Here is a 21,170-nt window from a genome sequence, read left to right as displayed (position 1 = left end):
TTTTTTTTTTTTTTTTTTTTTTTTTTTTTTTTGAGACGGAGTCTCGCGCTGTGTCACCCAGGCTGGAGTGCAGTGGCGCGATCTCGGCTCACTGCAAGCTCCGCCTCCCGGGCTTACGCCATTCTCCTGCCTCAGCCTCCGAGTAGCTGGGACTACAGGCGCCCGCCACCTCGCCCGGCTAGTTTTTTGTATTTTTAGTAAAGACGGGGTTTCACCATGTTAGCCAGGATGGTCTCGATCTCCTGACCTCGTGATCCGCCCGCCTCGGCCTCCCAAAGTGCTGGGATTACAGGCTTGAGCCACCGCGCCCGGCCAGCAAAATTCTTAAAAGGATATTGTCAGAGCCAACAATCCAGAATTATCTTTACTCTTTAAATTATTCTTTACCTACTTTTGTTTGCCCCCTTTTTTTTTTTTTTTTTTTTGAGACAGAGTCTAGCTCAGTTGCCTAGGCTGGAGTGCAGTATCATGATCTCTGCTCACTGCAACCTCTGCATCCCGGGTTCAAGCAACTCTTCTACCCCAGCCTCCTGAGTAGCTGGGACTACAGGTGTGCGCCACCATCCCTGGCTAATTTTTGTATTTTTAGTGGAGACAGGGTTTCACCGTATTGACCAGGCTGGTCTCGAACTCCTGACCTCGTGATCCGCCTGCTTCAGCTTCCCAAAGTGCTGGGATTACAGGCGTGAGCCACTGTGCCCCGCCTTGTCTGCCCTATTTTGTATTTTTTTGGATTAATTTGAAGCTCTACCATAATAAGCAGTATGGCATTGAATTGTCCCTTTAAATAGTAAATTGTCCTGATAACTGCCTTTCATTTCCTCCTTTTTTTCCCCCCCTCTCACTATTTATCAAGGTGTATGCAGAGACAGGGGCTGCAGACTCAATGCCTGGCTTCTTCCATGTGCCTGGTTATCTATATATCAAGGGAAGATTTTGATGAACACTTTAAAGGCAGATTATGGGAATTTTAGACCATATTTAACTTTAAAGATTCAAAGAAATGATACTGTAAATAATGTTTCCTCTACCTGTATCTACATCATGAGTTCTCTGGATTGTAAATTTATCACTTCAATTTTGATTGCAGGTGAATAAGGAAAAGCATAGAGTAGAAGATGCTGCAAACTAAACGTGCAGTCATCAAGTTTTTATTGCGTTTCTTAGGCTTTTTCATAGAGTAAATATTCAAAATTCACCCTTTTACGAGCTACATAAATCGGAGTTTTATTGGAGTGAGTGAATTTTTCAAGTTAATTGTATACAAGTTACAGTAGTCTTACAGAGTGTTTTGTTCCTAGACTTGGAGTTAGTGGCCTTTTAAAAAATTAGTTTTGAGGCCAGTACATTTAATCAGAATTATAAGATTGGGCAGAACTGAATGGGTCAATGTGAAAACACAATACGGAGGTTATTTCATGACTATCTAAAAATAGTAGATGTGGCTGAGAAGTAGTATTATGCATTCTCACATAGTTTTGTACAGTATGTGACAACCTATTAGATTCATAAAAGGATATCTAACAGCTATTTGTGTTGACTTTTTATTTTTATATGTTGTGTCTTCCGAATTTTAGGTCTTCTCCAAGAAAAAAAAAAAAGAGAAAAAAAGAAAACATGGCTGCAAAGGAGAAACTGGAGGCAGTGTTAAATGTGGCCCTGAGGGTGCCAAGCATCATGCTGTTGGATGTCCTGTACAGATGGGATGTCAGCTCCTTTTTCCAGCAGATCCAAAGAAGTAGCCTTAGTAATAACCCTCTTTTCCAGTATAAGTATTTGGCTCTTAATATGCATTATGTAGGTGAGTGTCTACATCACGTTTTCTGATCTTATAGTGAGCATTCTGATTTATGTCTTAATATATTTTTGGATTTGGGTAAAATGAAGTTCATTTTCATTAAGATGATAGTGATATAGTTATTGATGAGTGCTTATGAATCTTGTTGATAGTTTTATCTTACCATTGCACATGAATTATTAAGGCTACAAGAAAGTAGGCAGTATTGGATTTATTTTACTGGATAAAACTGGAAGACAGAAGAAAACATTTTAGATTTTAATATGATGAAATATAAACAATAAGAAATACTTTTAGAGACATTTGGACCCTTCTAGTTTGTCCTTGTTTTGGAGTTTGGTAGTAATTCAGTGTTCAGTTAAATGAAATGTGGGAAATGATACTATAATATTTTGTTCCATAAAAAAATCCTTTTTGAACTGTATTTTTTTTTTTTTCTTTGCTTGAATCCCGTTTCAAGAAAAATGGAACTATCATTGATACCCTGTGGGGTTAGTGGTAAAAATAATTATGAGAGATTAAAGAAATTAAATCAAGAAATACAAGCATGAAACAGATAAAATTTATGTAGAATAAAAGTCATGATCCTTCCTTTTTAAGTTAAGTTTTGGTTTATCTGTAATGTGTATAGCAATGTATTTTATTAATGTTGTGATTGCAGAGTTCCAGACATAGTTTGAATGGTACTATAGTGGTTTTGCTAATATTTTATTATTAGAGTTGCCCATCACAACGTATATCTTTTATAAAGTCATGAAGAGTTGTGTTGTCTGAGATTTATTATTTATTTATTTATTTATTTTTGAGATGGAGTCTCGCTGTGTCGCCTAGGCTGGAGTGCAGTGATGCGATTTCGGCTCACTGCAAGCTCCAGCTCCCGGGTTCACGCCATTCTCCTGCCTCAGCCTCCCAAGTAGCTGGGACTATAGGCGCCCGCCGCCACGCCTGGCTAATTTTTTATATTTTTAAGAGAGACGGGGTTTCACCGTGTTAGCCAGGATGGTCTTGATCTCCTGACCTCGTGATCCACCCGCCTCATCACTAGGATGACAGGTGTGAGCCACCGCGCCCGGCTCTCTGAGATTTATTTTTATCTATAAAAGGACTTTGTGGGTTCTAAAACAGCCCTGAGAATGTTGCCCTTACATCCTTAAGAGATAAGCTGTTGTGGAAAGAAATATGATGTAGTAGAAAAGACGGTGCACTAGAAACAAAACATTTCAGTTCAGTAAACTCATCTTTTGTGGATGGCACTACCTTGGGAAAGTCTCTGAAATGAGAAACTTACTTTATGTTGCAAAACACTATAATTCTCAGCCTTTTATGAAAGGCTTTGTATGTTAGCCAATTTATGGAAAGTAATTCCGGTCAGTTGTAGAACAATCGGGTTCTTGGCTTAGCTTTTTAGCTTAATCAGCAAAGTCATACATACTGTGGTTTTAAAAATGTTCTTATATATTATTTCTGAATAGGTTGAACTATTTATTATAAAAACAGCTGCTTGATAACCAGAAATATTAATTTTAGAAATTGAATGTGTTCTAGTACAATTGAAGTTCATAATCTGGTTTATAATTTTGGAAACTCAGTTGAGCCATCTTAAATACACTTACTCCATGCCAAAGTAGAGTAAGCTCAGTGGTTGCATGAACAGATATTTTCAGCTTAAACAATTTTTTGGTTGGCGTTACCTTTGTCAAAATATTAGATAGTGTTTATGTAATGCTGCTGTTTACAGAATTTCACCCTCAAATACAAATCAAATTTCACCTTAATAAAATAGATAAAGTATTTATATTCAGAAATCAAAAAGCATAAAAAGTATTTAATGAAAAGTATCTCTCTTCCATCTCTATTACTCATTCGTTGATTTCTCACTCTGAACGCTGTGTAGCTTTTATTTCCTTCTGTATAATTCTAGAGATATTTTTATGTATATATAAGTAAATATAAAAAATATGTTTTCCCCCTTTTTATACAGATGTTAGCATGGTATACATGGTTTTGAATCGTGGTTTTTGTTTGTTTGTGGTGTATGTGGAGCCATAACTACTGCTTTTAGATATTTATGAAATAGAATCTTGTGCTCTTTTCTTATGATGACAGTCTGCCGGATCTTAAAGACTCTGAGTAAATGTTGAGGCCTCATTTCTCCTCTTCCCAATTGGGTTTTACATTGGCATAGTATCCTCATATGGATATACCATAATTTATTGAACTAATTACTCCATTGGTGGACATTTTAGATAGCCTGCCTTCTGCTGTTTTGTACAGTGTTGTGCTAAATAACTTTGTATAACTATAATTTCAACATGTACAAATATAACCTGGGGCTAAGTTATTAGAAGTGAAGTTGCTGGGTTAAAGAGTACAGTGGTCCCTTACTATATGCTGGAGATTGGTTCCAGGATGCCCACGTATACCAAAGTCTGCGCATACTCAGGTCCCTCGATTGACCTGGTAAAACTATGTATGCAGAAGCTTGGCCCTCTGTATATGTGGGTTTTGCATGTTGCAAATACTGTATTTTCCGTAACAGTTTGATTGAAAAAAATCTACGTTTAAGTGAACCCTCACAGTTCCAACCTATGTTGTTCAAGGGTTAACTTATATATATTTGTAGTGTTGACAGATAGTACTTTCCATAGGGTTTTACTATTTTGTACCTCCAAAAACAGTGGTTGAGAGTGCCTACAATCCTATATTCTTATCAAAACAGCCTGTTACCACACATATTTTGGCTACTCCAGTAGGTGGAAAAATTGATTTTTTTAACTCAATGTGGTTTTAGTTTGCATTTCTATTATGAATGAATTGAACATACACATATTTAAGAAAAGCCTGTATTTTCTCTTCTGAGAGTTGTCAGTGTATATCCCCTGCCCACTTTTCTGTGAGTTTTTTTTTTTTTTTTTTACCAATTTGTGGGAATTTGGTATACATTAGGGAAATTAATCCTTTGTTATAAGTTGAAAATAGTTTTTCCAGTTTCAACTCAGTGATTTTGTTTATTTTTTTGACATTTAGAAGGTTTTTTGTGACTGAATTTATCATTTTTTCCTTAAACTTTAGTATTTTGAGTCAGTTAGAAAAGCCTTCTTTATTCTTGAGTTTATAACGAGTTCTGTTGTGTTTTATCTTACTATTTTTGTGGTTTTATTTTTACATTTCAATCTTTGCTTCATTTATCTGTATGAATAGTGTGTTATAGGTATAATTTTATTTTTTCTAGATAACCACACAGTAGTCTTCACCTATTTGTTTAGTCCATTTTTTTCTTATTATATACTGAATTCTCCTATATTTTGTTTCATTTTTGAACTTCTCTTCCTTTAGTCTGCCTGCCTGTTAGTGAACCATTAACATGCTGTCTTGTTTGTTGAGGGTTTAGATTATATTTTACTGTCTGTTAGGGTTAGTCCCTTCAGTTCCTCCTCTGAGCTTTTTTTTTACAGTTAGTTTTCTATGTGAATTGTCTAGGTCTCATTCCAAAAACAAAGCAACCCATTTGATTTTTTTTATTGAGATTGCATTATTACTGATTTTGGGGGCAGGTGGGGAGGATGGGCTCTTGCTGTGTTGCCCAGGCTGGCCTGGAACTCCTGGGCTCAAGTGATCCTCTTGCCGCAGCCTCCTCAGTAGCTGTGACTACAGCTGTGTGGCACTGCACCTGGCTGCATTATTTTAAATTTTTACGTTAGGGTGAAGAGATAGCTTAAGGATTCTAAGTCTTTTCTATGCAAGAACATAGAAAGCCTTACAATGTTTAAGATTTCTTTTGAGTACTTCTGGAATGTTTTAAAGATTTTTCATATATGTCTTAGACATCTATTGTTTCTAGATATTTTATCTTTTTTATTGCTATTGTAAGTCGAAGTTTTTCCTTCTATATCTTCTAATTGTTTGTAATTAAGGAGCTTAAAAATTAAGGTAGGGAGCAATAAAGTTTGTATTTAATGGAATGTAATTGTGTCTTCAAACTTAGAAGCTTTCCAGGGTGGGTTCTGCTGAAAGAGAAGTGACTGTCCACTGTTTTTTGGAGTGTAGGATATGAAAAGAGTAATAGAAGTAATATTGGTAAGGTAGAATAGGACTTTTGTGAAGAGTCCTGAATACATATTGTAGAGATTGTGCTTAATTCTATAGGTCGGGGTGGGTCAGTGGGGATTTTAGAGCAGGTGAGCTGCATTTTAAGATTGATTAGGCAGCGTGTTATAGGATGATGGATTGGGGAGGGGAGAAACTGGAGGTAAGAAGACCAGTTAGGATTTTAGGCAAGAGGTAATGAGAGCCAGAACTGGCAAGGTAGAAATTAGAAAGGAAGAAATGGATGTGAAAATCCTATTGGAACTACCATCACTAAAATCATTAGTGACTTAAAATGTAAAATTCAAGCCTTGTTTATGTCCTCATTCTACAGACTTCTCTGTGTTTACAGATCTGTTTACTACTTCCTCTTTCTTGAAAGTGTTGTTGTTGTTGTTTTTCCTGATTCTTCTCCTAATTCTCTGACCATTGCTTCTGATTCTTTTGATTTGTTTACTTTAGACTTCCTAAGTGTTGATATTGCCCACAATCTGTGTTTAATTTCAATCTTTTGTTGTTTGGGTGACCTTATGTAGTTTGGGCTGCAAATCTCTGTCTCCGCTTCACTACTTTTTGACCACTGTAGTCTGGAGTTGATGTTCTTCCTCTCTGATTCCATGGAACCAGTTCACATCTCTACCATAGCAATTACTATGCTGCATTCTGAGGGTCCATATGCTTATCTGTTTTCCCAACTGTTAATAGATTGTGGGCTCCTTTAAGGTAAGAAGGGGGTTATTATCTCAGTATTCCCAGCACCTAGCTGGTTCCCAGTAATGATTGAATTTTATGTATATGTATGTATGTATGTACGTGACAGGGTCTCACTCTTGCCCAGGTTGGAGTGCAGTGGTGTGATCATGGCTCACTGCAGTCTCAGACTCCTGGGCTCAAGTAACCCTTAGCTGCTGGAGTAGCTAGTACTACAGGCATATACCAAGGTCTCATTACCCAGACTGGTCTCCAACTCCTGGTCTAAAGTGATCCTCCTGCCTCAGCCTCCCAGAGTGCTAGGATTACAGATATTAGCCACTATGCCCAGCCCTGAATGAATGAATTTTGAATTACTTGTTAGACATTTCCACCTAAATAGCCTATGGACATTTCAGCTTGTCAGTCACTGAACTCATCGCCTTTTTCTCATCTCAAAAGTCTTCCTCCTCCTGTGTTTTCCTGTCTTAATAGCAAAGCTGTCTTCTTGATTACCCAAGCTAGAAACATCAGATCTTCACTTCCTTGTTCTCAGCCACTCACCCGTAGATAACCACTAAGACCTATTTAAATATGTATCTCATAGCTGACTGGCAGCTCCATACCCAAAGCCACTGTTATAATCCAGGCTCTCATCTTCCCTCCAGTCCTGCTGTTGTGCTGAACCCCTGTGGACTCCACTGGGGATGACACCAGGTTAAAGAAACTGAAGAAGACACCCAGAGCCAGCAAAACAGACATGGGTTTTTTTTTTTGCAGGCTTACACATAGGGAAGAGAATCCAGTGGCAGTGGGCTGAACAGAAGAACTGCAACCTCTTGAAAAAGGCATGTAGTGTATATAACATTTTCACTTAGCACCTTTTCCCTAACAGCCTCCACCTGACAACCTTCATTCAACCCAAAACTCAGAGCCCAATCCCCTATATAGCCAGTGTTCCACAGGATGGACCAGAGGCTCGGATGTTCCTCATAGACAAGGAAGGAATCTCTGGATTGGCCACTCCTGGATTCGCTAGCTTGGACCACACATTTAGGTGCATTTTCCCTACAGGGTCAGTCTCAGTGTATGCTTAAGTTACTGCTATGAGGTGTGTTTACCCTACAACTACCATAATGTTTAAATAGCAGAAATTATTAGATTCATCAGTGTTGTTTTAAGCAGGTCATCATTTTTATTTATTTTTTATTTTTTTCTGTTCTCACAGTCTGTTCCCATAGGTCATCATTTCTTTTATTTATTTATTTAGAGATGGGGTCTCACTGTCACCCAGATTGGAGTGCAGTGGTGCGATCTCAGCTCACTGCAGCATCAACCTTCTGGGCTCATGTGATCCTCCCACCTCAGCCTCCTGAGTAGGTGGGACCATAGGTGTGTGCCACCGCACCTGGCTAATTTTTTGTATTTTTTGTAGAGACAGGAGTTTGCCGTGTTACCCAGGCTGGTCTCAAACTCCTAAGCTCAAGTGATCCTCCAGCTTTGGCCTCCCGAAGTGCTAGGATTACAGATGTGAGCCAACACATCCAACCCTTATTTTTTATAGAGACAGGGTCATGCTCTGTCACCCAGACTGGCATGCAGTGGTGCAGTCATACCTCACTATAACCTTGAATTCCTGGGCTCAAGTGATCCTCCCACCCCAGCCTCCTGAGTAGCTGGGATTATAGATGTGCACCACTATACCTGGTCTAGGTCATCATTATTAAATACTACTAGTCTTGCTTTTTAATTACAAATTACTGTGTATAATTTTAAAACTAACAGCTTTGTCATTATAAACTTAGTTTGTTATGGATTGTTTGGTTAATGCTGTAGAATAAGTTGTGATCCATATTTGTGTCAGTAGTATTTTTGGCTTGTGTTTTTTAAATTGTTAGATTATATATACATTGTAGTTCAGATGGTTCATTCGTACTGCTCTTATAGTTAGTATTCATCATCTCTCAAAGTTTTCTTACACAAATATTTTGTTATCACAGACTTATTTTTCCACTGGAATATGAAAATGGGGTATAGGTGAGCAATGGTGCTTTTGTTGTTTTGGTTTCTGTTCTCTTACCTCACCTAAATAGGTATTGAAGAATTTGAGAACCGTTAGCTATGTCTAAACTCTTGATTATTGTATTTAGGCTTTTTATTGAGGCTTTAGCTCTCAGTTCTTTCAGCATCGTCTCCCAATCTTTCTGTTAACATCAAATTCTAGTCTAACCTACAGAATTTACTGTCCCCTGAAAATTATGCTTTTATGGTTTTCGTGTTTGCTGTTCTCTTTTCCTAGAATGTTTCCCTTTGTTCTTAGCCTGGTAAAGAACCACTCACCTTTTGAGATCTAATTCAAGCTTAATCACTTAACCATAGCCCTTCTAATGTTCATTTATTATAGCATCAATTTTGTCTAATAATTACTTTTTTCCATGCTTACCTTTTCACTAGATTATTATTCATATTAATTTTGGATCTTCCGTGTCTAGGAATGTGAGTGGGTCATATACTTTACACATAATAATGTTGATTGAATGACTGGATAATTGAAGGAATGGATGAAATGAATATGTTTGATCTAGAAGATTTGGCAACTGATTTTATATGAGATATGTAGGAGAAAGAAAAGATAAGACCATTCTGGAAAGGAAAATGACAGTTTTGTTAAAAGAGAGTTTAAGAAGTTTCATGTAATAGATGTTAGAAAATCCTTCAGCTACAATCAATGGAAATGCTTAGTAACTATAATACATATCCTTTAAAATACCTCTAAAGTCATTTGAGATAGGGGTTAACAAAATTGGAGAAATTATTTTAAGAAATAAAGAGCAAATAAAAATACTTACCTCTGGCTTTTGATGGATTGTCCTTGCAGTTAGTACATGTAGGAAGTCCTCAGTTCTATCTATTTAGTCCCAAGCATGCTCATGTTTCCTTAGCTTTTGGCATGATTGATTCAGCATGAGAGAGGCAATAGGGGATAAGTAGGAGTACCTGTGCCTTAATAAAGATTTGTAAATTAAGTGGAAGATGGTTATAGAAAAGTAGACTAGATCCAGATTGTGTAAGACCTAGAATGTCAGGTTCATAACTTTGAGAGCAGGAGAATTGTCAGGTAAAAGTGATGATGTTAGGATTATTACCCTGGTAATTAAGTGTATCAGGGGTGTCCAATCTTTTGGCTTCCCAGACCACATTAGAAAAAGAATTGTCTTGGGCCACACATAAAATATGCTAACACTAATGATAGCTGATGAGCTTAAAATTGCAAAAAAAACCCAAAAAAAACAAAAAACCCCATAATATTTTGAGAAAGTTTATGAATTTGTGTTGGGCTATATTCAAAGCCATCCTGGGCCACATGCAGCCCATGGGCTGCGGATTGGACAAGCTTGAAGTATACGGTATATGAAAATAGAGACTGAAAGAAGGATGGTAGTATACTGTGCATTGAATAACAGATTAGGATATGGGACATAGAGATTGTAATGGAAGGGTAACACATGAGAGGAATTTATCAAGGAAGGCTCAGCAGGACTTGATAAGAAAGAAAAGATGACTCAGATTTTGAGTCATTTTGAGTTATTTTCTTGAGGGAGGAGGTGGGGAACACAGTTTGTGCTTGTTGAATATGAGAAGATTTAAGTGGAATATATCTCAGGTGTCATGAGATGGGATGTCTACTTAGACTAAGAAATGAGGATATGTTTTTGTACATATAGTAAGTTGTCAGTAACTGCTGATAACATTTCTAGAAGAGATGGTGATATTTGAAGTTACAGTATGTTGTTTGCACTAGGTACTTTGTATATAGAGGAAAACAGTTGTTTGGGAACCAGATTTCCAGTGTTTATTGGAAACGGTGAAAATAAATGAAGGGGAGAAGTTAGAGGGTAAGAGGAAGTCCATATCACAGAGCCAAAGAGTAACAACGTTTTGATGGTAGTTGCCTGAATATTGGGGATCAAAAATAAGTAGGATGTCTTAGATGTGACAAGTAGGCAATTGTTGACTTCCAACTTTCTTTAGAGCAAAGGAGTTAAGGGGGTTTGTAAAGGGATTGTAGATGGTAAAGTGAAAAATAGATGCTTAGAAAATAGAGGCATTGGATATAGATCTTTTCAAACATTTGACAGTGGAATGAGAAAAATAGTTCATAGGAAAAAAATCGCTATGAAAAGAAGTTTATTTTTTTTCTCAAGATGGGTAAAAGCCCTGCATATTTTTTTGAAACAAAGGTAAGGAGTGATGTAAGGGGGAACAACTGAAAGTACAGGAGATAGAGGGTTTTCAGGGGTTGGAGAAATAAGGTCTTGAATCACATGGAAGGGGCAGCCTTGGAAAGAGACATTAAGACACCCAGTTTTTCCTCTGGGACTAGAAAGAAAGAGAGAATTGGCATAAAACAAGTAAGTTGACATCAAGGAAAGGTAGATGATGAAAAGAGTTGTGTTACACATTTGTGTGATGTATTTGATTATTAGGTAGAGAAATCTACAAAAGAAGTGAAAAATACAATATATTTTCAACAACAAAAAATCCATAGTGGTGTCACTATACTAAACTTACTTTGGTAAGTATAATCAGAAACCTCAGAAAGTACTGAAACCTGTTTGGAAAATTATTTATCTCAAGCTCTTTCTTTTATTGTAATTAATTGGGAAACTAAATTAAAATTATATTTTATTTATCTGTCTTTCTGCTACAGGTTATATCTTAAGTGTGGTGCTGCTAACATTGCCCAGGCAGCATCTGGTTCAGCTTTATCTATATTTTTTGACTGCTCTGCTCCTCTATGCTGGACATCAAATTTCCAGGTAAGAATATGACCCCATTTTTGAAATGTATGACTGAATTTAAAGTTTTCTTTCGCCAATAAAATACTTTTCATGAACACTATTAAGTAAAGCTAAGGCTTTGCTAGGTCCAAAACTGGTTTGATGCTCATTTTCTAGATCTTAAACAGGATTAATAGCTGGTTTATGCTGACATTTTGTTTCTGCTTTTAAAAACAAGCTTAACATGAAACAAGTTTTAAGGTTATGTTTATAAAGATATCCTTGAATTGGCTGGGCGCAGTGGCTCATGCCTGTAATCCCAGCACTTTGGGAGGCGGGTGGATCACCTGAGGTCAGGAGTTCGGGACCAGCCTGGCCAACATGGTGAAACCTCATTTCTACTAAAAATACAAAAATTAGCCGGGCGTGGTGGCGGTCGCCTGTAATCCCAGCTACTTGGGAGGATATCCTTTAACTTTCCTGTATTGCCTGATAAAAGAATTTCTAAAGGTAGGCTGTAGGAGCATTTTAACAATTACACACTTCATTACTTTAGGAAATCAATTTATGATGTATAAGAATCAGCATAAGATGCAGCCATGTGGAGTGAATGATTGATATACATTATCTTGTGAGGTTGATTGTATAGCTAAACTTCTGTCTCTTTAGCCATATTGTCTGTGTACCTAAGTCTGCTAGATCTAAATTTTAAGACTTGGGTCTGCCAATGAATATGAGCTTCCTACTTTGGAACAGAATGTTAAAATATAGGTGGACCAAAAGTGACACTGTAAAGTAGTGGGTTGGAGTATATTTTGGAGGTATAATTTCTTTTGAAACTTAAATTTTATAATTTTTCATAGAAAGATATTTACCATATTAAAATATATTCCCAATTCTAAAAGGAGTGGCCACCTTGCATATAGTATAAGCCATAATAAGAGTCTGAAACAGACTTTGGGGTAGTTGAAATTTAATCTTAGAAGTAGCATTTTTACATTAATTAGAATTACATTGTTGAGTTTTTAAAAACATTAACTTTTTCTGATTATAAAATTAGGCGCTCACTATAGACAATTTTTGGAAAATACAGAAAATGTAGGCCGGGCGCGGTGGCTCAAGCCTGTAATCCCAGCACTTTGGGAGGCTGAGGTGGGTGGATCACGAGGTCAGGAGATCGAGAGCATCCTGGCTAACATTGTGAAACCCCGTCTCTACTAAAAATACAAAAAACTAGCTGGGCATGGTGGCGGGCGCCTGTAGTCCCAGCTACTCGGAGGCTGAGGCAGGAGAATGGCGGGAACCCAGGAGGCGGAGCTTGCAGTGAGCCGAGATCCCGCCACTGCACTCCAGCCTGGGCGACACAGTGAGACTCCGTCTCAAAAAAAAAAAAAAAAAAATGTAAAGGCATTTAATAATCGTCTGAAATTATACCACCCAGAGATAGATGTGTTAATACTCTGGTACTTACAGTTTTTAAAACATTGTTCAATTCTTACCACTTCTGTGGATATGAAAGGATGAGAATAACTAAAATGACTGAGTTTTTTGCCCCTCTTGTTGAAACAGGACCTCCAATTCTCTTTAATGTTTTGTCTAATTATTTCTCAAAGTCCCAGGGTGTTTCCCAGAAGCTTACTCTTCTTGCATTTTCCTCCTTTATTCCTATCTGGTTGATTTTCTCTGCTCAAAATGGTGCCTGGAGGATGGTGTCTTACTCTTGAACTTCTGCCACCATTCTGCCCAGGGTAGGTCCTCTGATGTCAAAGTTGCAAAATCTGGAGCTGGCAGAGTAGTGTTGCATTTCTTGCAATCCTCACAATGTTTAAATCAAGCTGTGTTCCCTTCAAGAATAGAGACAGTGAGATTCCCCATTTTGCGTCACACAAGTATGTCACTGTGTCTTAGACTCCTTCATGAAAATAACTTAGACCTTGTCCTGTAGCATCCCTCTCCGTAGAGTCAAACTAGGAGTCCAAGCACCAATACTGACACAGACATGATGCGTTTCTCATCCTAGTACCACCATCCCCCACACTTCACACAGTTTGTTCATGTGACCTTACCCCGATACCTCTGAGTCTCAGCTCAGGCTGAGGATGGAGACATTTTCCCATCTTTTTACAAGATGGGAGTTTCAGAGGTAAAGAAAGGATTTTTCCTGACCATCTTTGTGGCTTTTTTAGCTTTTTAGTTTCAGTTTATGAAAATGACTGTTTCTAATGTTTCATTTTCATTACTAGGAAATTAAAGCTTAATTTAAATAATGGAATTTTATTTTATTTATTTTTATTTTTATTTTATCTGGGCTCACTACAACCTCTGCCTCCCAGGTTCAAGTGTTTTTCCTGCCTCAGCCTCTTGAGTAGCTGGGACTACAGGCATGTGCCACCACGCCCAGCTAATTTTTTGTATTTTTAGTAGAGATGGGGTTTCACCATGTTGGCCAGGCTGGTCTCGAACTCCTGACCTCATGATCTTCCCACCTTGGCCTTCCAAAGTACTGGGATTACAGGCATGAACCATTGTGTCCAGCCTCAATAATGGGATTTTATTAAATTTTAATAAAATTTTATAGTAGGCAAAAATACTTCCTATTCTTATTTCATATTGATTTTTTTTATGTTCCTTTGGGATTTACAGATGAAAAAAAGGAAGTAGGCAACCAGCTAGGAAGGGACAATCCCAGACTTTTAACTTGAATCCATGTTTTCACAATCTAGTTCATTCCACTTCGGTAGGCAGCATGGTTAGTGGAAACGAAAATAAATTTTAGAATCAGACTTGATACAAAATGTTTCCTTACCTAGTAAATATGTTACCTCAGCAAGTTACTTCTTTGAAATTCTAGACTAAGCTTGTCCAACTCCTGGGCTGCATGTGGCCCAGGATGGCTTTGAATGCAGCCCAACACAAATTCGTGAACTTCCTTAAAACATTATGAGATTTTTTTTTGCCTTTTTTTTTTTTTTTTTTTTTTTTGCTCATCAGCTATCATCGTGTGTTTTATGTGTGGCCCAAGACAGTTGTTCTTCTTCCAGTTAGGCCCAGGGAAACGGAAAGATTGGATAACCCTTTTGTAGACAATGCCATCGTAGGGAGTTTGTTTTGGTATTAAATGAATGAATTTCAAGATATGGCATATTTTAGTATTTTCCTCTTAGTGTAATTTATACTATATGATAGTATCTCACAAAAGGCTAGCAAAGATGTGCTATCCTTGAATTATTCATAACGTATCAGTTAATAAATACCAAGGTTTGAACATGTAACATTTGTAAGACATGAGGTTGAAGGTTTTAGTTTTAAAAAAATAATGGTTCAGATTTCTGTGGAGCTTCATAAGCAAGTATCTTTTTTTTTTTTTTTTTTTTGAGATGGTTCTCACTGTGTCACCAAGGTCATAGTGGAGTGGTGCAGTCATTGTTCACTGTAGCCTTGAACTCAAGCACTTCTCCCACTGCAGCCTCTTGAATAGCTGGGACTACAGGTGTATGTCACCATGCCTAGCTAATTAAAAAAATATTTTTTTTGTAGAGATAGGGTTCTTGCTATGTTGCCCAGGCTGGTCTTGAACTCCTGCCCTCACATATCCTCCTGCCTCAGCCTCCCAAAGCTTTGGGATTACAGGTATGAGTCATTGTGCCTGGCCCCAGGTTTTTTTTTTTTTAATAACAACTTTATTTAGATATTCACATACCTGATTAAAGTATATAACTCAAGGGCCTTGCATGGTGGCTCACACCTGTAATCCCAGCAGTTTGGAAGGCCAAGGCAGGCGGATTGCTTGAGCTCAAAAGTTGGAGACCAGTTTGGACAACATGGTGAAACCCCTTATATACAAAAAATTAGCTGGGTGTGGTGGCACGCACTTTTAGTCCCAGCTACTTGGGAGGCTGAGGTGGAGGATCGATTGAGCCTGGGAAGTTGAGGCTACAGTGAGCTGGGATTGTGCCACTGCACTCCAGCCTGGTGACAGAACAAGACCCTGTTTCAGAAAATACATATGTATACAGCTCAGTGGTTTGTAGTACATTCACAGAGTTGTGCAAAACATCATCAAAATTGATTTTAGATCTTCATCACCCCATAAAGAAATGTCATACCCATTAGCAGTCATTCTCTATTTCCCACCACCTTCCCTGCCCCCAGCCCTTGGCAACTGTCAGTCTATTGTCTGTCTTTTTTTATTGACCTGTTCTGGATATTTTATATGCACTGAATTTCACTTAGCATGTCTTCAGGGTTCATCCATGTTGTAGCATGTGTTGGTACTTATTTTCTTTTTCTGTCAATATTCCATTGTACAGATATATGCCACATTTTGTTTATACATCCTGTTATCCATTGATGGGCACTTGAATTGTTTCTATGTTTTAGCTATTGTGAATAATGTTATGACCATTCATGTACAGGTTTTTGTGTAGATAAATGTTTTTGTTTTCCTTGTACAAATACCTCGGGGCGGAATCGCTGAATCGTGTGGTGCCTATATTTAACCTTTTGAGAAACTGCCGGACTGTTAAAATGGCTGCAGTGTTTCACATTTCTACCAGCGGTGTATGAGGCTTCCAATTTCTCTACATTCTTGCCAGCACCCTTTGTTGTCCTTTTTAGTGGAGCCATTACAGTGAGTGTGAAGAGATATTTCAGTGTGCTTTAGATTTGCATTTCCCTGATGGCTAATGAAGTTGAACATCTTTACATGTGTTCATTGACCATGTGTAAATATTGGAAAAATGTTTATTCACATCCTTTGTTCAGTATTTAATTGGGTTGTCTTTTTCTTACTAAGTTGTAGGAATTCTTTATATATTCTAGATACAAGTCCCTTATCAGTCTATGATTTGCAAATATATACAAGTCCCTTATCAGATCTATGATTTGCAAATATATGCAGGTCCCTTATCAGATCTATGATTTGCAAATATATACAAGTCCCTTATCAGATCTATGATTTGCAAATATATACAAGTCCCTTATCAGATCTATGATTTGCAAATATATTCTTCCATTCACTGCAGTCTACTTATATCAAGGCATAGTTTATTATGCTCCTGAGAAGGAGAATCAGCACTTATAATAATTTTAACAATTAATTTGGTACTTAAAAAACTGGCTATATCCAGCCTCATTGGAAACAAGAAAAACAAATTTAAAAACTAGCTTATAGAGAAAGACATTTGCAAATATTAATTTTCTTGAAATTTTCAAATTTCATAAACTTTTGAAAAGTTGGGTTTCTGTTTTTCCTTACATGTGTATTTACATAATGAGGCTGATTATCTGGAAATGACTAAAAACTTGTTTAGAATATGTCTATAGAATGGATATAGCTTGCAGTTTGGAAGAATTAAATGTCAGAAGATTCATCGGCTCAGTCAATGTCATATGAATATTTAATATTAATATTCTAATTGAACTTATTAACTAACTTACTAAACTAAATGTCAGTTTAAATTTTTTAAAATTACTGAACTCTGCCTTGCATTTTGAGGGATGTAGCAAATGTATTTTTCTAGTACTAATCCCAATAGAAAATTGAGACTATCCAGAACTAAGGGGGAAAAAAAGAAAAACCATACACTGATATTACCACTCCTGTGAGAGTGTGGTCATTCCTGTGAGGGTGTGGGGTCACATCTACAGCTGGATGTTTTTTCTAAACTCCAGTATTCTTTTTTTTTTTTAGAAGGAGTCTTGCTCTGTCACCCAGGCTGGAGTGCAGTGGCACAATCTCGGCTCACGGCTCACTGCAAGCTCTGCCTCCTGGGTTCACACCATTCTCCTGCCTCAGCCTCCCAAGTAGCTGGGACTACAGGTGCCTGCCACCACGCCTGGCTAATTTTTTATATATTTTTTTTAGTAGAGATGGAGTTTCACTGTGTTAACCAGGATGGTCTCTGTCTCCTGACCTCGTGATCCGCCCACCTTGGCCTCCCAAAGTGCTGGGATTACAGGCATGAGCCATCATGCCCGGCCCAGTATTCTTAAATTCCTTGTTAGATTTATGAACCAACATGTTGGATTTGTGTGTCTACGACTTGAATTAAGAGCCCAGTAGAACTGGCTTTCAAAAGAAGAAAGTAATACTGTTTCTATTCTGGCTCTTGGGTGTGTAAGTATGGTTTCAAATGTAAAAACTTCCCCAAGAGTGGCTTAGGCGTAAAATATGGATAATTAGCTCTCCATTTTATGATGACTTGCATAATTTAAAATTGTAGATCAGGGCTGCTGCTTCTCAGGGGTATCAGAATTTTGGGCAGGGTGTGCATTGCTATGGAGGCTGTCCTGTGCATTATAGGTTGTTGACAACACTCTCTACCCACTAGATCCCAGTGACACCCTCTTCCCAGCAAATATGACAACCAAAAAGTGTCCCTAGACATTGTCACATGCTGCGTATGAGGAACAAAACTGTCCTCAGTTAAAAACTACTATAGATAGGCCAGGCACGGTGGCACACGCCTGTAATCCCAGCACTTTGGGAGGCTAAGGCGGGTGGATCACAAGGTCAGGCGTTCGAGACCAGCCTGGCCAACATAGTGAAACCCGGTCTCTACTAAAATTACAAAAAATTAGCCGGGCGTCGTGGCAGGCACCTGTAGTCCCAGCTGCTCGGGAGGCTGAGGCAGGAGAATTGCTTGAACCTGGGAGGCAGAGGTTGCAGTGAGCTGAGATCATGCCATTGCACTCCAGCCCAGGTGACAGTGTTAGACTGTCTCAAAAAAAAAAAAAAAAACTAGGTAAATTGTTGTTTTTTTGTTTTTTGAGACAGAGTTTTGCTCTTGTTGCCCAGGCTGGAATGCAATGGTGTGATCTCGGCTCACTGCTACCTCCACCTCCCGGGTTCAAGTGATTCTCCTGCCTTAGCCTCCCAAGTAGCTGGCATTACAGGTGCCCGCGACACACCTGGCTAATTTTTTGTATTTTTAGTAGAGATGGGTTTCAGCATGTTGGCCAGGCTGTTCTTTAACTCCTGACCTCGGGTGATCCGCCCACCTTGGCCTCCCGAAGTGCTGGGATTACAGGCATGAGCTACCACGCCCAACTTGTTTTTGTTTTTGTTTTGAGACGAGTCTTGCTCTGTTGCCCAGGCTGGAGTGCAATGGCGCAATCTTGGCTTACTGCAACCTCCACCTCCAGGGCTCAAGTGATTCTCCTGCCTCAGCCTCCCAAGTAGCTTGGAATGTTAAAATGAGTATTACCATTTATATTCTAAACTTAATTTTGACAGGAATAAAAGTGACCGGTTTCGCTGTTTAACATGTTTTTTTCTTTTGAACGTTATCAGATGCAGGCACTAAATACCTTGGAGGCTAGAAAGAAGCTAAAGAAAGGGTGTCAACAGTTTAAATAAACTCTGGGTAAATGAATTATTCAAGTGCTAGCGCAGTGCTGAGGATATAGTAGGTATGTTTGTGTGCGTGTATGTGTGTTTAGTAGGCATATAAGGAAGTACAGGTATTTGAACATCTGAGATTTCTTGTATCAAGTGGTGCTTGTTGCCCATATTGCAAAACATAACTTGGCACACCTTTGTTTTATGTGAAAATAGATTAGATTTCTTTGGAATTAACGTTGTTTGAAAGCTTTAAGTAAATAGCCAGAATGTACAAGTTGTTCCTAGGTTGTCCAGTGTGTGAGTCAGATTGCTGAATAGACTGTTGTGAAAAGGTCTTTAATTAGCTGAAGTGGTAAGCTACTAGGTTTTGTGGTTGGTACCCATTTATTTTTTTGTAACAGTATACTTCTCTATATAAGCAAGAATTTTTCTAATGGCAAGCTCTGAGACCCTTTTCTTTTTCTTTCTTTCTTTCTTTTTTTTTTTTTTTTTTGAGACAGTGTCTCACTCTGACCCAGGCTGGAGTGCAGTTGTGCAGTCTTGGCTCACTGCAGCCCTTGCCCCCGCCAGGCCCACACAATTGTCCCACCTCAGCCTCCCAAGTAGCTGGAACTATAGGCACCACCACGCCCAGCTAAGTTTTGCTTTTTTTTTGTAGAGACAGAGTTTCGCCATGTTGTCCAGGCTGCTCTCGAACTTCTGGGCTCGAGTGAGCCGCCTGCCTCGGCCTCCCAAAGTGCTGGAATTGCAGGCTTGAGCTACCGTGCCTGGAGGCCCTTTTCATAGATCTTGTACATTCCTTGTGGCCCCAATTTGAGTTAAAGGAGAGGAGGCTATTATACAGGACTAGGAAAGTAGATTTTTCAGAGATTTTTTAAGTTTATTACTGTGTTGGGGTGATTATCAGCCTTCCACAAATGAAAAAACATTTAAGAAGGAAAATATTTTATTCTGTTATAAGTAGATTGGCAGGAATTCTTGTTTCTGAAGATCTTAAAACATTCTACCATTTAAGTCTTCTGAAATGAAAAATTGTAATGCTTCTCTTGAATAGCTCACTTGAGTCTTAAGAGAATCATAAGATGTTGTTAAAAGTTAGAATTTTATGACTCTTGCCTTGAACTAATTTTTCACCTAAAATCACTCATGGAGTTTTGGATAATTCCCACTTTGGATCTTTCGTATTTAGGCTTACTGTCTTGTTTTTCTTATGTTGTGAATGACCATCCCTGTTGGGACTGAGTCACCAAGAATTCTCAATGCCAGCATGAGATACCTGGAAGTTGTGCATGAGTTAGATGTAGAGATTTTTGTTAACACTGATTCTTATTTCAGTTCTTCTCTACAGTTTGGGATGGGATGCCCAGATCCTCCTTTTAGAAGTGACAGATCCATAGTGGTTGTGTGGCATACTAGGTAGTTTAGCTGTCACCAAAACCATTGCCTTGACTCTGGCATGCTAAGCTGAGCTGGCCTGAAGAGAGAGTCTGCAGGCTTTCTAGGCCTGGCTGTTTTTACTGAGGTGGGGCTTTTTGATGCGTCAGGCAAATGGAGGATTTTGGAGGACTGTGTTGAAAGAGAGGAATTGAGCAAAGGGGAAAGGTTCTAAGGGGCCTAGGGACGATATTAATTTTGAGGCTATGATGAATGATACAAAGACTCAAGTTGAACAGGAATGTGGGGGGCAGTACAGTATTGGAGAGCTAATCCTAGGATCCTAGAGAAGGACAAAGTAAGAGCAAGTGGGAGGAAACTGCTTAACATCAGGGCTGTCATTGTGGCCTAAAGGTTGATTATTTATTCTTCTGGAATGCAGACCTCCCTTAGTGTCCTATAATCACAGCAAATCGCAAAGTAATGAGTATAGAGAAAGTAAAAAGAATTAAAAAGAAAATAATGGAAAGGATTAGAAAGTTGAGAGAAGGCTTAAAAAACAAAGGAATGAAATATAGGGTTGGATAAAAGAAAAGGAAATAGTTACATTAAAAACTTATAATAACCATATGAAATAGGAGAGGTAAAATAAGTAGTATTTAAAATAAAAAAGTAAAAGGCACATAGAAATATTATTAGTTTATTGAAAAAGTTAGAACCTAGAAATAGAGAATAAAATATGTAATTTTTAAATATGCTGCGAACTTAAAATCTTTTTATGTATCAGTAAAAAAGACTAAAATCCTCACAGCATTCTGTATTTTTCTTACAGCACTGATTATCATCATAATTAAATAATTATGGGACTAAGTATTTATCTCCCCTCCCTGTTTGTAAGTTGCATGCTAGTATGGACTGTGCAGTATTAGCAGAGTCTAGCAGAGTACCAGCACTTATGTATTCAGTAATTTCTTTTTGAGTTAAAAAGAAACAGAGAATGTTAGTTATCCCTAGAAATTTTGTTGTGTGAAATTAGAATTTAAGGTAAGAAACTAAAGAAAGATAAAGAAGTTTTTAAAAAGAGGATAAACTAACG

At 38.0% G+C, this 21,170-nt stretch overlaps 1 protein-coding gene across 7 annotated transcripts in view; it reads left to right on the top strand.

Moving 5' to 3' along the window:
• Positions 1 to 21,170, top strand: part of RNF145 (ring finger protein 145) — a 58,211-nt gene that overhangs the window by 10,833 nt on the left and 26,208 nt on the right. For 6 of the 7 annotated variants that reach the window (XM_025388659.1, XM_025388656.1, XM_025388657.1 and 3 more), the window contains exons 2-3: positions 1,578 to 1,801; positions 11,286 to 11,394. In XM_025388659.1, the coding sequence (XP_025244444.1) occupies positions 1,618 to 1,801; positions 11,286 to 11,394 (293 nt within the window). In that variant the 5' untranslated portion in view covers positions 1,578 to 1,617. Of the gene's footprint in view, positions 1 to 1,127; positions 1,802 to 11,285; positions 11,395 to 21,170 lie in introns of those variants that run through there. The other variant, XM_025388655.1, reaches the window with a different exon arrangement.

Source organism: Theropithecus gelada, chromosome 6 (genome assembly GCF_003255815.1).
Source record: "Theropithecus gelada isolate Dixy chromosome 6, Tgel_1.0, whole genome shotgun sequence".
Lineage (NCBI taxonomy): Eukaryota > Metazoa > Chordata > Mammalia > Primates > Cercopithecidae > Theropithecus > Theropithecus gelada.
Note: the sequence above shows the minus strand (reverse complement) of the source record. Positions and strands in the feature narration are given on the sequence as shown.